Here is a 15064-nt window from a genome sequence, read left to right on the forward strand (position 1 = left end):
GATAGTACCAGATATGATCGTCAGGTAAGAAATATTGGTTAATTATTCAGCATTTAGGGGGGCAGAGAGCTGCAACAAAAATGGATCAAGCACATAAGCCCCAGTGGATTTTGTTTTACATCAATCTTAAGGCATCTAGCACATCACAGATAGTAAATTGTTAAAATGATAGCAAAGATTTACTAGAAGTTGACAGGTTAACCGTTGAGTCCGCTAGAGTCTGGCAGAGGAAAGAGCAGTCGAATGACTGACCAAGGTCAATTAAACCACCATGTACAGTATCTCAAATAAAAAGCCTGCTGAGATAAAATAATGATTGCAAGCGTCACTTAACACATTCTTCTCAGATATGATGCCAGAGTCAGACAGAACTTGCTTTGGCAGGGAAGAAGATGAATTTATACGCTTCAGTGCATTTGCTGTTTTCCAACATTTTGAAGGATCACCAGCAGTGTCAGAGATGGAGCTTAAAAAGTAGCTTGATTTAGCTTTCTTAGTCGATGTAGTACATCTGTTCCTCAATCATCTGGAAGATTGCTAGTCTGCTACAGAGTCCATTTTCCTTGCTTTGGCCCAGGGCTGATTTGGACAGCATAGTTTAGTAAACTACTGTAGCTGGACTGAGCGTTATGCAAAGAATGGCTACAATGTCTTTAAATATGAATTTCACTCTAAACACACACAATGCTAAACAGTGGACTTTGATCATGCTATCGCAGTCTATTCTAACCGAACCTGCCTTACTGTATTTCAAACAAAAACGGTACTTTTCAGATCTCTACACAGGCCCAGGAACCTGGGAGGGGGGAACCTCTTCATTCAGTGCTCCCTGTAACATTCCGGCTGTAAAGTCCTGGAGATACAGAATCTATTTGCTGCCTTCACAATGTCTAGCTTCTTTTTAAAAAGTATTAGTTTGACTAGTGCAATTTAGAATTTGCGATATAAACGGAATAAATTCTTATTAGTATGTTGGGATTCTTCTCCTGCATGTCATTCACTGCAGACTGTGGGATATCCACTACCATCTCCTCTCTATTCACTCCTACAGCTATGTTCACTGCCTCCACACAGGAGACCTGCTGGATGGCCCTGGATGGCCCTGATCCTACCTACTGTGACATCCATCCGTACAGGGCATTCCGGGAACGTGATTGCCATCACAATTAAAACAACATGCTTCAACTGACTCTTCAACAACTACATATTTATTCATTCGGAACACTTGCCACGTGACCAAACTTTTTACAATTTGTGACTGTACTTTTTTACAACACTGCAACAGCTTCTGTACATACGGTCTCTCACCGCATATCCCACACACCCAAGTTTTAGTTGGGAGAACCACTTCATCAAACGACAGTAATACTGAGAGACGGAAGGAAGGAAGCCTATCATTCGATTCAATCGACGTGTGTCTACCACTCCTGGAATGTTATCCCTAAACCACACAGCCTCTATGTCCAACGAACACCAGAGATGACACAACCAGTGCCCTACACTGAACATCCTAGCTTTCCACATCATATGACGACATCTTGTTGAGCCACAGCGCTTTCTCTTTTTGCACTGTTGACACACACGAAATCAGAATCATACCGATAAAGAGTTACTTGTCTAACAGAACACAGAGGGTGTTCTTTAATGGAAGCCTCTCAAACATAATCCAGGTAGAATCAGGAATTCCCCAGGGTAGCTGTCACGCCCTGACCTTAGTTATCTTTGTTTTCTTTATTAATTTGGTTAGGTCAGGTCAGGGTGTGACTAGGGTGGGTATATTAGTGTTTTTATTGTCGAGGGGTTTTTGTATATCAAGGGGTTTTTGTATATCTAGGTTTTTTTGTAAGTCTAGGTATTTGTATGTCTATGGTGGCCTGAATTGGTTCCCAAATCAGAGGCAGCTGTTTATCGTTGTCTCTGATTGGGGACCATATTTAGGTAGCCATTTTGTCTAGGGTATTTGTGGGTTCTTGGTCTATGTTCAGCTGCCTGTCTGCATGGCGCATATTAGCGTCATGGTTCGTTTTGATAGTTTGTTCAGTGTTCTTTCTTTAAATAAAGAAGTATGTACGCTTACCACGCTGCGCCTTGGTGTCCTCCATATGACGACAGTAGCTGTTTATGTCCGTTGCTTTTTTCAATTTTTACTAAACGACTTTGAGTAAAGCCAGAGTGTCTATGTATGCGGATGACTCAACACTATACACGTCAGGTACTACAATGACTGAAATGACTGCAACACTCAACAAAGAGCTGCCGTTAGTTTCAGAGTAGGTGGCAAGCAATAAGTTAGTCCTAAATATTTCTAAAACTAAAAGCATTGTATTTGGGACAAAACATTCACTAAACCCTAAACCTCAACTAAATCTTGTAATAAATAATGTGGAGTAACCCTAGATTGTAAACTGTCATGGTCAAAACATTGATACAGTAGTAGGTAAGATGGGGAGAAGTCTGTCCATAATAAAGTGACGCTTGTCTTCCTAACACTCAACAAGGCAGGACCTAGTTTTGTCCCACCTTGACTACTGTTCAGTCGTGTGGTCAGGTGCCACAAAGGACTTAGGTAAATTGCAATTGGCTCAGAACAGGGCAGCATGGCTGGCCCTTAGATGTACACAGAGAGCTAATATTAATAATATGCATGTCAATCCACACGACTGAACAATTTCCAAGTAGACCACCATAGTCCCTGTGCCCAAGAACACTAAGGTAACCTACCTAAATGACTACCGACCCATAGCACTCACGTCTGTAGCCATTAAATACTTTGAAAGGCTGGTCATGGCTCACATCAACACCATTATATCAGAAACACTAGACCCACCCCAATTTGCATACAGCACCAACAGATGACACAATTGAGATTGCACTACCTCACTGCCCTTTCCCACCGGGACAAAATGAACACCTATGTGAGAATGTTATTCTTTGACTACAGCTCAGCGTTCAACACCATAGTGGCCTTAAAGCTCGACCCTGGGACTAAACATCTCCCTTTGTAACTGGCTCCTGGACTTCCTGACGGACCACCCCCAGGCGGTAAGGGTTGGTAACAACACATCCGCCATGCTGATCCTCAACACGGGGGCTCCTCAGGGGTGTGTGCTCAGCCCCCTCCTGTGCTCCCTGTTCACTCATGACTGCACGGCCAAGCACGACTCCAACACCATCATTAAAGTTAGCTGATTACACAACAGTGGTAGGCCTTATCACCGACAACGACGAGGCAGCCTATAGGGAGGAGGTCAGAGACCTGACCTTGTGGTGCAAGGACAACAACCTCTCCCTCAACGTGATCAAGACAAAGGAGATGATTGTGGACTACAGGATAAGGAGGACCGAGCACACCCCCATTCTCAGTGACTGGGCTGTAGTGGAGCAGGTTGAGAGCTTCAAGTTCCTTGGCGTCCACATCACCAACAAACGAACATGGTCCATGCACACCAAGACAGTCGTGAAGAGGGCACAACAAAACATATTCCTGAAAAGATTTGGCATGGGTCCTCAGATTATCAAAAGGATTTAGTACTGTAGATGTGTGGTAGGGGCCTGAGGGCACACACTACGTTGTGAAATCTGTGAATGTATTGTAATTTTTTGTTTTTAAAATTGTATAAACTGCCTTAATTTTGCTGGACCCCAGGAAGAGTAGCTTCTGCCTGGTCAAATACCACTTCTGGTCAATCGAACCGATTCCCCCTTTATCCAATTCATCCTTTTCCATCTTTGAGGCCGCAAACAGGTCACCCTCCCCAAAATATCCTTACTCATGAATCTCACGCCAACCATAAACTGCTGTTAATTTCCAACTTTAGCCCTTTTCATTCCACTGTTCACTATCGTCCACTCATTCTCACCAACTGTACTCGAGCCAAGAGAATCGCACAATACTTCCACCATTGCTGCTCCAGTCTCCCTCGCTCTTTGCTATGAAAGATGCGAGAGTTTGTGTTCTCGAAGTAGCACCCATATTGTTAGCATTCCAGCACAGCTGTTGCTTCAACAACGTTAACATTTCCTCAATTTTGTCCATTTTAATATAGTCAACTGGATGGGACTTCCAACTTCATTGGTTGATCCCTCCTGGTGATCCGGTTTGATTCGTGTCCAAACGGGTCATCGGGATGGTTAAGCCAATCGTACTTCAAAATGGAGAGCGCCTCAATGGCGCCGACAATGCTGTCACATTCTATAATGTCACAGATACAAAGATGAGTCCTCGATCTCTATAGTGCAACCAGAAATAGTTAAGGCTCTGTAGGCCAGTGTTTCCCAACCCTGGTCCTTGAATACCCCCAACAGTACACCGTTTTGTTGTAGCCCTTGTTAAACACACCTTATTCAACTCATTGAGGGCTTGATGATTAGTTGACAAGTTGAATCAGGTGTGCTTGTCCAGGGTTACATAAAATGTGTAGTGTTGGGGTACTCGAGGACCTGGGTTGGGAAACACTGCTGTAGGCTGTAGCTAGGAGACCACTGTGAATGACAAGTGAATCCACCTGTTAAAGAGAGCGTGGGGGTTACGTGAAATCCCAGGCACAGGATTGTATTCACTAGACAGTGTTGGAGGTAATGTTAAATGATTAACAGAGTAAAGTAACACTTTATCCAATTTTTAAAAGTAGTTGTTCCTGTGCCAATTAAAAGCGTGTTTGCATGATCCGATCTCCACATTTAGTTCTCCAGCCAGTGGAGAAAGGCTGGTTGGAGAAATGTTGACAGATGATTGCTTCTGTGATAGCTCATTGAGGGCTGTCCTGTCTAGTGGCTAGTGTGCCCTCTATACATCCCTATAGGTCTGGGTAGCCTATGTGCGGTCTTTAACCAGAACTGGCGGCTTGAGAGATTTGGAATGAAAAGATAGGAAATCTGTACAGATGTTTGCTTACAGTATGGCTAATTAACCAGCCCATATTAGTGTGCAGGACTTGTAGACTAGCACAGGCAGCGCCACAGATGAAGGCGAAACTAGTGATCAAACCTGAGTTAGTAAGTAGCCTCTCTTTGGTAGACCGTGGTCGGCTCGCCTTGCTCCCGCCGACAGTCAAAGTGGTTAAGATTTCTCTCATGAAAGTCACATTATAACATGTTACTTTCCACACAAAGTAATGCGTAATACTTTTAAGTAACTAATCCCAACACTGATAGACAAAACAGAGGCGACGTACAACGCCTATTTACTTTTTCGTTGCAAAAAGCTTTGAAAGTGGTGTGGCTTGCCACACGTTTTCCAGCAGCTCTGTCTCAAAGTGAATTTTAACAATTTCAGTAATTTTGCTATGTCCCCAGGTGCTATTCAATTTCTATGAGAAGTATAACCCATTAAATAAAGTATCCAAAATCTCTTCATTATTTTTACAATCCTACTTAAAATAATAATCCAGAGTAGCAGCAAAGGCACCAGATGGCAGGCGGGCTCAGGCAGAGTGGTCAGGCAGGTGGGCTCAGGCAGAGTGGTCAGGCAGGTGGGCTCAGAGTCAGGACAGGCAAAGGTCAAAACCAGGAAAAAGTGAGACTGTGGAAAAGCAGGAGCTGAGATAAACAACTGGTTGACTTGACAAACTGGCACAGACAGACAGAAAACACAGGTATAAATACCCAGGGGATAAGTGGGGAAGATGGGTGACACCTGGAGGAGGGGTGGAGACAAGCACAAGGACAGGTGAAACAGATCAGGGTGTGACACTTGTCCTAGAGAGGTTTAAACGGTTATCAAAATATCACGCCAGGTTAAGCCTACACAAAACACAGCTCTTATTTGAAGTGTGTCTAAAATCACCTTTGGGAAGAATTAATGGTGGAAAAAGGATTGGAAACATTTTGTTGTTTGAAGGCTAGATTTAATGGGTATTATGGTATGGTACTCTACAGAGAACAGATGTTGCTTCTCAAGGTATCTCTACCTGAACATACATGATCTAACTGATTGATAGTTGGAATGAAGCAGTCATAAAATGATGCCTTATTTACTTTGAAGAACTAGATTATTTTGTCAGACAGCATAGGCAGCAACTCTATCGAGATGAGATGATGACTTGGAATGAAATAATAAAGTCATCAAATAAAATAAAAAAGATTATACTACAACTTAAATACAACTTAAATATTTTAGTCAAGTAAAATAATGTGAATAAATGATGGTTACTAAGTGATAAGCAGTAATGGGCAGTCACTATCATCATGGGACTTCTATTAATTGTTTGATTCTGTGTTACAGTATTCAACCCAAAGAATCTAAACCGAAAAATAAAACCGTGATTATTTTTTAATAATCAAAATGAAACCCAACCAACCTCAAAAAGCACTAATCAATCAGCACTAGTCCCAGACAGGGTGTAAATATGTCATGGTCCATTTGTGAACAATCCACCTATTATTATTAGTAGGATTTAAGTGCCTGAGCTTGACCAACATGTTTTTCTAAAAGTCAAACATGTTATTTTTCTGATAGAATAAACCCCCCACCAAAAAAAGTCCACGCATGGTAGGTAGGACCCAGCAGTCTAAATACTGCTTTGTAACTGATGCACCCTGCTGGTATATTATAGAACTTCAGCATATTGGACACATTCAAGTTCCCCAGTATGAAAACTGTTGTGAATTATGTTTATACAGTAACAATCAAATGTTTGGACACACCTACCAATTCAAGGTGTTTTCTTTATTTTTACTATTTTCTACATGGTACATTAATAGTGATGACATCAAAACTATGAAATAACACATATGTAATCATGTAGTAACCAAAAAAGTGTTAAACACATTTTTATTATTTTTTATCTTGGATTCTTCAAAGTAGACACCCTTTGCCTTAATGACAGCTTTGCACACTCTTGACATTCTCTCAACCAGCTTCACCTGGAATGCTTTTCCAACAGACTTGAAGTTGTTCCCACATATGCTGAGCACTAGTTTGCTGCTTTTCCTTCACTCTGTGGTCCAACTCATCCCAAACCATCTCAAATGGATTGAGGTCAGGTGATTGTGGAGGCCAGGTCATCTGATGAAGCACTTCATCACTCTCCTTCTTGGTCAAATAGCCCTTACACCGCTTGGAGGTGTGTTGGGTCATTGTCCTGTCGGAAAAAAATGATAGTCCCATGAAACGCAAACCAGATGGGATGGCGTATCGCTGCAGAAATCTGTGGTTGCCATGCTGGTTCAGTGTGCCTTGAATTCTAAATAAATCACCAGCAAAGCACCCCCACACCATCACACTTCCTCCTCCATGATTCACAGTGGGAACCACACTTGCAGAGATCATCTGTTCACCCACTCTGCATCTCACAAAGACCACGGCAGCTGGAACCAAAAATCTCAAAGTTGGACTCAAAGGACAGATTTTCACCGGTCTAATGTCCATTGCTCATGTTTCTTGGCCCAAGCAAGTCTCTTCTTATTATTGGTGTCCTTTAGTAGTGGTTTCTTTGCAGCAATTCGACCATGAAGGCCTGATTCACTCAGTCTCCACTGAACAGTTGATGTTGAGATGTGTCTATTACTTAAGAAGATAATTGCTTTGTGAGACGCAGAGTAGGTTCACCTTATTTGAGCTGTTCTTGCAATAATATGGACTTGGTATTTTACCAAATAGGGCTATCATCTGTATACCAACCCTACCTTGTCACACCACAACTGATTGGCTCATGAGTAGATGTGTCCAAATGTTTGACTGGTAATGTATGGCTCCTCATTTTGCATTATATAATATTACTAGATTTTATTATGGGACCATATCAAATATATGATTATCAGTCCCAACTCGGATATATCAAATCATCAAAATGATTTGATGCAGCCACACAGAATGGCCCTCACTAGAACATTATTCTGTTGGGCACGGTCAACTTTAGGAGTTCTAAAAGGGGCAGGCCACTATGTCGCTCAAACCTTCCCCCTGTGATGCCGCAGTGTTCTAGATCTCTGCAATAAATACACACCCTGAGCCACGTGTATAGAATCATGGCTATAAACACACCAAAGGTACCTGGTCATGAAAGGGTTACCTGTCCTCAATGAAAGCTACTCAAATGGTTTCCTTGTTGTGTCTTTTCTTTTGCAATCTGGTGACATGTCAGCCTTCCCTGTTAGTTAGTTTCCTATTGCTGTCCCCTAGTTTGGATAGCTCAGTTGATAGGAGAATGATGCGGGACAGGTAACACCAGGAAAAAGGAATGAGGACAGGAAATACCATTTTTGATAGAACTGGGGCATAAAGTGACTGTGAATCAAGCCATGAAGTGGTTAAGACACAGTGGTGGAACTTGGAGACAAGCCATGACAATTAAGAACACACACACACCTCAACCTGTATTGTTAGGGTGCAAAGTTCAGTGCAGGACTCGGCAGAAGGATTTTACATTAACACTGATATTCTAAACTGGTAATCATACAGGCCTTGTGCGATGTGATTTCCTTAAAATGGCTTCCATAGTATCTCTCCCAGAGGGGAATCTCTCCTGTTCTGTGTGCCGTGACATCTTCAAGGACCCGGTCATCCTGTCATGTAGACACGGCATCTGTAAAGTCTGCTTGTTGGAACTGTGGAAACATAACGACGTGCTGGAATGCCCTCTCTGTAGAAGAAGATCATCGCTGGAGCTTCCACTTGATCTGAATCTGAAGAGGCAGTGTGAGGCTGTCTTACAGGAGAGGAGTCGGGGAGATACGACTGAGTCTGAGGTGCTCTGCAATCTGCATAATGAGAAGCTTGAGCTCTTCTGTCTGGAGGATAAACAGCTACTGTGTTTAAAGTGTAGGGCCTTAAAGAAAAACACCAACGACGGCCTTTGTCAGATCGATAAAGCTGCTAAGAATTATAAGGTATGAAAACTTGGATGGTTTAAGCTGGTCACTGGCGGTTCATTTTGTTTTGTGAGAAATTGCATTGATGGAAATGTTTTTATTGAAGGTGTACAATTTTATATTTTATATTTTATATTTGAGGTCAGAAAGTTCAATGGTCCATTTCATGAAAATGTGTAAAACAAGTTGTCCGTGTTTCATGTGGCTATTTCAATAATAGCTCACTACAACTACTACCAATTTTAGGAGAAACTCCAGACTGCACTAAAATCCTTACAGGGAAACCTGAAGGCCTTTAACAAAGTTATACAATCCTGTGATCAAGCAGCAGAAAATATTAAGGTAAGAATTCTGAGTAATATAACAATGTTAAACTACAGTAGCTTTCCCCTTCACATAAACGCTGTGGTCTATCAAATATCCCTCTTACTGTCTCCAGAGCCAGGCTCAGTACACAGAGAAGCAGATTAAGAAGGAGTTTGAAAAGCTTCATCAGTTTCTAAGAGATGAAGAGGCAGATAGTATAGCTGCAGTGCGGGAGGAAGAGGAGCAGAAGAATAAGACGGTGAGGGAGAAGATTGAAGAGATGTGCAGAGAGATATCATCACTGTCTGAAACAATCAGAGCCATAGAAGAGGAGCTGAGAGCTGAAGACATCTCATTCTTGCAGGTAAGTACTAATATTCATGGGTACATTATTTGTGATACTTGATTAACTAAATTGATCTCATTGATTTTAGTGATTACATTGATTGGTAATTTGCACATTTTTTCTTCTTCTACAGAACTACAAGGTCACAATGAAAAGGCAAGTTAGTTGTGTCCTTTCTCTATCTTGTCTGTGGCTCTGAACCCAATCCCACAGTATCAATTACTCTTGAATGTTTTCCAGAACCCAGTACACAATGCCGGATCTGGAGACGGTTTCAGGTCCACTTATCAATGTGGCAAAGCACCTGGGCAACCTGCAGTTCAAAGTCTGGGAGAAGATGCAGGAGATTGTTCAATATAGTAAGTAATTAAACAATAAAATGTTGGCCCAATGAACACAACGTCAATAAGACTTTGGCCAGGATTCAAATCAAAGACAATAACAAATAAACAAAACATCTCTCTCTGTGAATCCTGTTGCATTACTATATTTGTATGGGGCAACGTTTCCAGTTATTTTACAAGCTAGATGGCGCTGTGGTGTTATTTAAAATGTTTTTTTTTAAACATTGAAAGTGAGAAACCCAGCCCGTGTCAATTTGAATCTGTAGTTGTAATCTAATCTCTATGTTCAGCTCCTGTGACTCTGGACCCCAATACTGCCCATCCGCGTCTCCGCCTGTCTGAAGATCTGACCAGTGTGAGAGACAGTGATGATATACAGTGGCTTCCTGTCCACCCAGAGAGGTTTGATCACCTCCAGTTTGTCCTGGCCTCTGAGGGCTTTAACTCAGGGACACACAGCTGGCTTGTTGAGGTTGGGGAGAGTGAAAACTGGACAATAGGTGTGATCACAGACTCTGTCCAGAGGTCTGGATTGATAAAGAGTGGATACTGGAGTGTCGGATATTATGAAGGTAAATACTGGGCATTATGCCCACCTGTTCCACCCACTGATATCACATTGAGACAGAAACCTAAGCAGATCAGAGTGCATCTGGACTGTGATCGAGGAAAGCTGTCATTCTCGGACCCTGATAATAACACACGTCTACACGCGTTCACACAACATTTCACAGAGAGAGTCTCTCCATTTATTGGTAATTACTGTGAACTCCACTCTCTAAAGATCTTACCACTGAAGGTCTCTGTAACAGTGGTTTAGCAGAGTTAGATGGTACTGCATCCGTCTAAAACAGTGATCAAGTTCACTACAGGTAATCAATCTCATTATTGAAGAGAAATAATGTTTTCAATGGAATGGACCGTTTCACTTTTCCACTGTTGAGAATCAATACTGATGTTTTGGGCTCATTAACTATTAGCATCTTTGCCAACATTCATTTCTAATAAACTGACTGAATTTGCTCTTGTGTTCATTCGTCAGAACTGTTGTCAATGATGAAAGAAAACATTTTTAACAGCTTAGTCCGTCATAACATAATATATTTTTATCAGGAGTTTAGGAGCTTCTCCAGACGTCTGATGGTACCAGGCCAGGTAATACTGTGAGCCAGAGTACTGAGTAACTTTACCACTGGTGCTACAGTCAATAGAGACAGTTTGACCAGGCTGGACTGATTGAGCTGCAGACTGAGTCAATACATACTGGCCCCAAGACCCTGCAGAGAGAGAAGGACTGAAGCATTCACTGCCAATGCAAAGCTGGAAATGTCCCTTCTGGGCAAAGCATTGCCCTCTAATTAAGAAAACTTCTGAAACCCACTTCCAAGTGTAGTCTGAAAGTCATTACAAAAACATATATATATATATATATATATATATATATATATACTGACACATTACCTCATTGCTGTATCATATTTAAGATACTTTTGATGATTTGATCTACCTGAGTGAGTTTGAATTTATATTAATTGATGTGATATGGTCCTCATAATGAAATAGTGTGATTAGATGATGCAATACGATGAGATGTACAGTATCAACATTAGAGGTCGACCGATTATGATTTTTCAACACCGATACTGATTATTGGAGGACCAAAAAAAGCCGATATCGATTAATCGGACAATTTTTAGAAATATATTTGTGATAATGACAATTACAACAATTCTGAATGAACAACACTTTTAATACATCAATAAAATCAATTTAGTCTCAAATAAATAATGAAACATGTTCAATTTGGTTTAAATGATGCAAAAACAAAGTGTTGGAGAAGAAAGTAAAAGTGCAATATGTGCCATGTAAAAAAGCTAACATTTAAGTTCCTTGCTCAGAAGATATGAAAGCTGGTGGTTCCTTTTAACATGAGTCTTCAATATTCCCAGGTAAGAAGTTTTAGGTGGTAGTTATTACAGGGCTATTTCTCTCTATACCATTTATATTTCATATACCTTTGACTATTGGATGTTCTTATAGGCACTATAGTATTGCCAGCCTAATCTCGTGAGTTGATAGGCTTGAAGTCATAAACAGCGCAATGCATGAAGCATTGCAAAGAGCTGCTGTCAAACGCAGTAAAGTGCTGTTTAAATGAATGCTTACGAGCCTGCTGCTGCCTACCACCGCTCAGTCAGACTGCTCTATCAAATCATAGACTTAATTATAATATAATAACACACAGAAATACGAGCCTTAGGTCATTAATATGGTCAAATCCGGATTCTATCATTTCGAAAACAAAATATTTATTCTTTCAGTGAAATACGGAACCGTTCCGTATTTTATCTAACGGGTGGCATCCATATGTCTAAATATTGCTGTTACATTGCACAACCTTCAATGTGATGTCATAATTATGTAAATTTCTGGCAAATTAGTTCGCAACGAGCCAGGCGGCCCAAACTGCTGCATATACCCTGACTCTGTTGCACAGAACGCAAGAGAAGTGACACAATTTCTCTAGTTTAATATTGCCTGCTAACATAAATTTATTTTAACTAAATATGCAGGTTTAAAAAAATATACTTCTGTGTATTGATTTTAAGAAAGGCGTTGATGTTTATGGTTAGGTACACATTGGTGCAACAACAGTGTTTTTTCGCAAATGCGCTTGTTAAATTACCCGTTTGGCGAAGTAGGCTGTGATTCAATGATAAATTAACAGGCACCGCATCGATTATATGCAACGCAGGACAAGCTAGATAAACTAGTAATATCATCAACCACGTGTAGTTAATTAGTGATTATGTTAAGATTGATTGTTTTTATAAGATAAGTTTAATGCTAGCTAGCACCTTACCTTGGCTCCTTGCTGCACTCGCATAACAGGTAGTCAGCCTGCCACGCAGTCTCCTCGTGGAGCGCAATGTAATCGGCCATGATTGGTGTCCAAAAAAGCCCGATTACTGATTGTTATGAAAACTTGAAACCGGCCCCAATTAATCAGCCATTCCGATTAATCGGTCAGCCTCTAATCAACATAGTTGACAACAATTTTCATACTGTTGACAGTGCAATGTCTAACATGTTCTGAAATGTTGTTGCATAGATCTTTAGAGTGTGTTTTTCCATTGTGCTCACTGCTCAAATACATGTCAAGATTTTAACATACAATGAGGCAACTTCAGAAGTAAAAGTCCACAGACCCACTCCAAAAGGCTTTCGGAGCCATCATCGACTCAGTGGGTTTTGTCCAAAATGTCTCCGTACCTACTCACTGCCACAGTCATACTCTGGACCTAGTTTTGTCCCGTGGAATAAATGTACTGGATCTTAATGTTTTTCCTCATAATCCTGGACTATCGGACCACCATTTTATTACGTTTGCAATCGCAACAAATAATCAAAAGTCGTGCTATAAATTCTCGGACAACCCAAAGATTCCTAGATGCTCTTCCAGACTCCCTCCGCCTACCCAAGGACGTCTGTAACGGCCGTTGGTGGAAGAAGGTGAGGACCAAAGTGCAGCGTGGTACGTGTTCATATTGTTTATTTGAAACTGAACACTAAAATGCAAAACAACAAAGAGACAACCGAAACAGCTCCGTCAAGTGCGAAACACACTAAACAGAAAAGAACTACCCACACCACACAGGTGGGAAAAGGCAACCTAAGTATGGTTCTCAATCAGCTGCCTCTGATTGAGAACCACACCCGGCCAAACACCACAGAAATCCAAAACATAGAAAATTAACATAGAATGCCCACCCTAGTCACACCCTGGCCTAACCAAAATAAAGAATGAAAGCCTCTCTATGGCCAGGGCGTGACAACGTCAGAGTACAAAAATCAGTTAACCATCTAACTGAGGAACTCAATTTAAGCCTGCGCAATACCCTAGATGCAGTCGGACCCCTAAAAACCAAAAACATTTGTCATAAGAAACTAGCTCCCTGGTATACAGAAAATACCCAAGCAGCTGATGAATTTCAAGCAGAGAGAGGCGATACTGTATCAGTAGATAAGCTGATTTTTCACAATGTTGCATGGGGCAGAAATGGCGTACAACATGACTCTGTAAAAAGACCGCTAATTTTGAACCACTAATCTAACTTTGGGTTGGGGAAGTCCTGTGGTTCGGGGGTGGAATGGGAACCTGTTTTGTACCTTATTAAAAAGATACAATAATTTGATCACCAAAATATAATAAATGGTATACAACAACGTGCTACAGTTTTACAGTAGCCAACTGCTTTACAATACCCCTGTTTCTGATGATTTGTCCTACGTACAGTATGTACTGTATAAGGATAATACAACTATAAGACTGACATACAGTGCCTTCAGGAAGTATTCATACCCCTTGAATTATGCCACATTTTGTTGTGTTACAGCCTGAATTCAAAATGCATTAAAATGATTGCATTCTCACCCATCTACACACAATACCCAAAAATGAGCAAGTGAAAATATGCTTTGGAAAACTTTTGTAACTGTATTGAAAATTAAATATAGAAATAGCTCATTTACATAAGTATTCACACCCGAGTCAATACTTTGTAGAACCACCTTTGGCAGTGATTACAGCTGTGAGTCTTTCTGATACACCATCCAAAGTGTATTTAATAAATTCAATAACTACATTTTTTATCCTGAACTTATTTAGGCTTTCCATACTAAAAGGATTGAATACTTTTTGACTCAAGACAATTCAGCTTTCACATTATATTCATTTTTAAACATTTCTTAGAACATTATTTGACTTTGACATTACTGGATATTGTGTGTAGGCCAGTGACACAAAATCTTACTTTAATCTATTTTAAATTCAGGCTGTAAAAATATGTGGAAAATGTCAAGGGGTGTGAATAGTTTCTGAAGGCACTGTATTTCTGAACATGCTCACAACCTGCCATTTATTTGAAGATTTAAAACATTGTGCATGTCAAGTTATGGTCAAATACTGTGTGGAAAATTATATTGACCTACTCTACTATAATTTTAAAAATTATATTGACCTACTCTACTATAATTTCAAAATTATATTGACCTACTCTACTATAATTTGAAAATGATATTTACCGCCTAATATTCTTTCTATTCAATAGCAAATTAGACTTGATTTTGTTTGAATAACTAAAGAGTGAAAGATCTGTGAAACCCCAATGAATGCACAATCAAATGTTCTGAACATAAGATAGAGGGCATTACAAGTGTCATGAATTTCGAGTTTGTACTTAGAGTTTTGAAAATA

At 40.5% G+C, this 15064-nt stretch overlaps 1 protein-coding gene across 1 annotated transcript; it reads left to right on the forward strand.

The window, feature by feature from the left end:
- Positions 1-8187: 8187 nt before the first annotated feature.
- On the forward strand, positions 8188-10837 carry LOC115132730 (E3 ubiquitin-protein ligase TRIM35-like). Its single transcript, XM_029665460.2, has 6 exons — positions 8188-8829; positions 9058-9153; positions 9251-9481; positions 9597-9619; positions 9704-9822; positions 10098-10837. The coding sequence occupies exons 1-6, from the start codon at positions 8428-8430 to the stop codon at positions 10625-10627; spliced, it is 1401 nt and encodes a 466-aa protein (XP_029521320.1). The 5' UTR covers positions 8188-8427; the 3' UTR covers positions 10628-10837.
- Positions 10838-15064: the final 4227 nt, after the last annotated feature.

Source organism: Oncorhynchus nerka, linkage group LG7 (genome assembly GCF_034236695.1).
Source record: "Oncorhynchus nerka isolate Pitt River linkage group LG7, Oner_Uvic_2.0, whole genome shotgun sequence".
NCBI classification, from domain to species: domain Eukaryota; kingdom Metazoa; phylum Chordata; class Actinopteri; order Salmoniformes; family Salmonidae; genus Oncorhynchus; species Oncorhynchus nerka.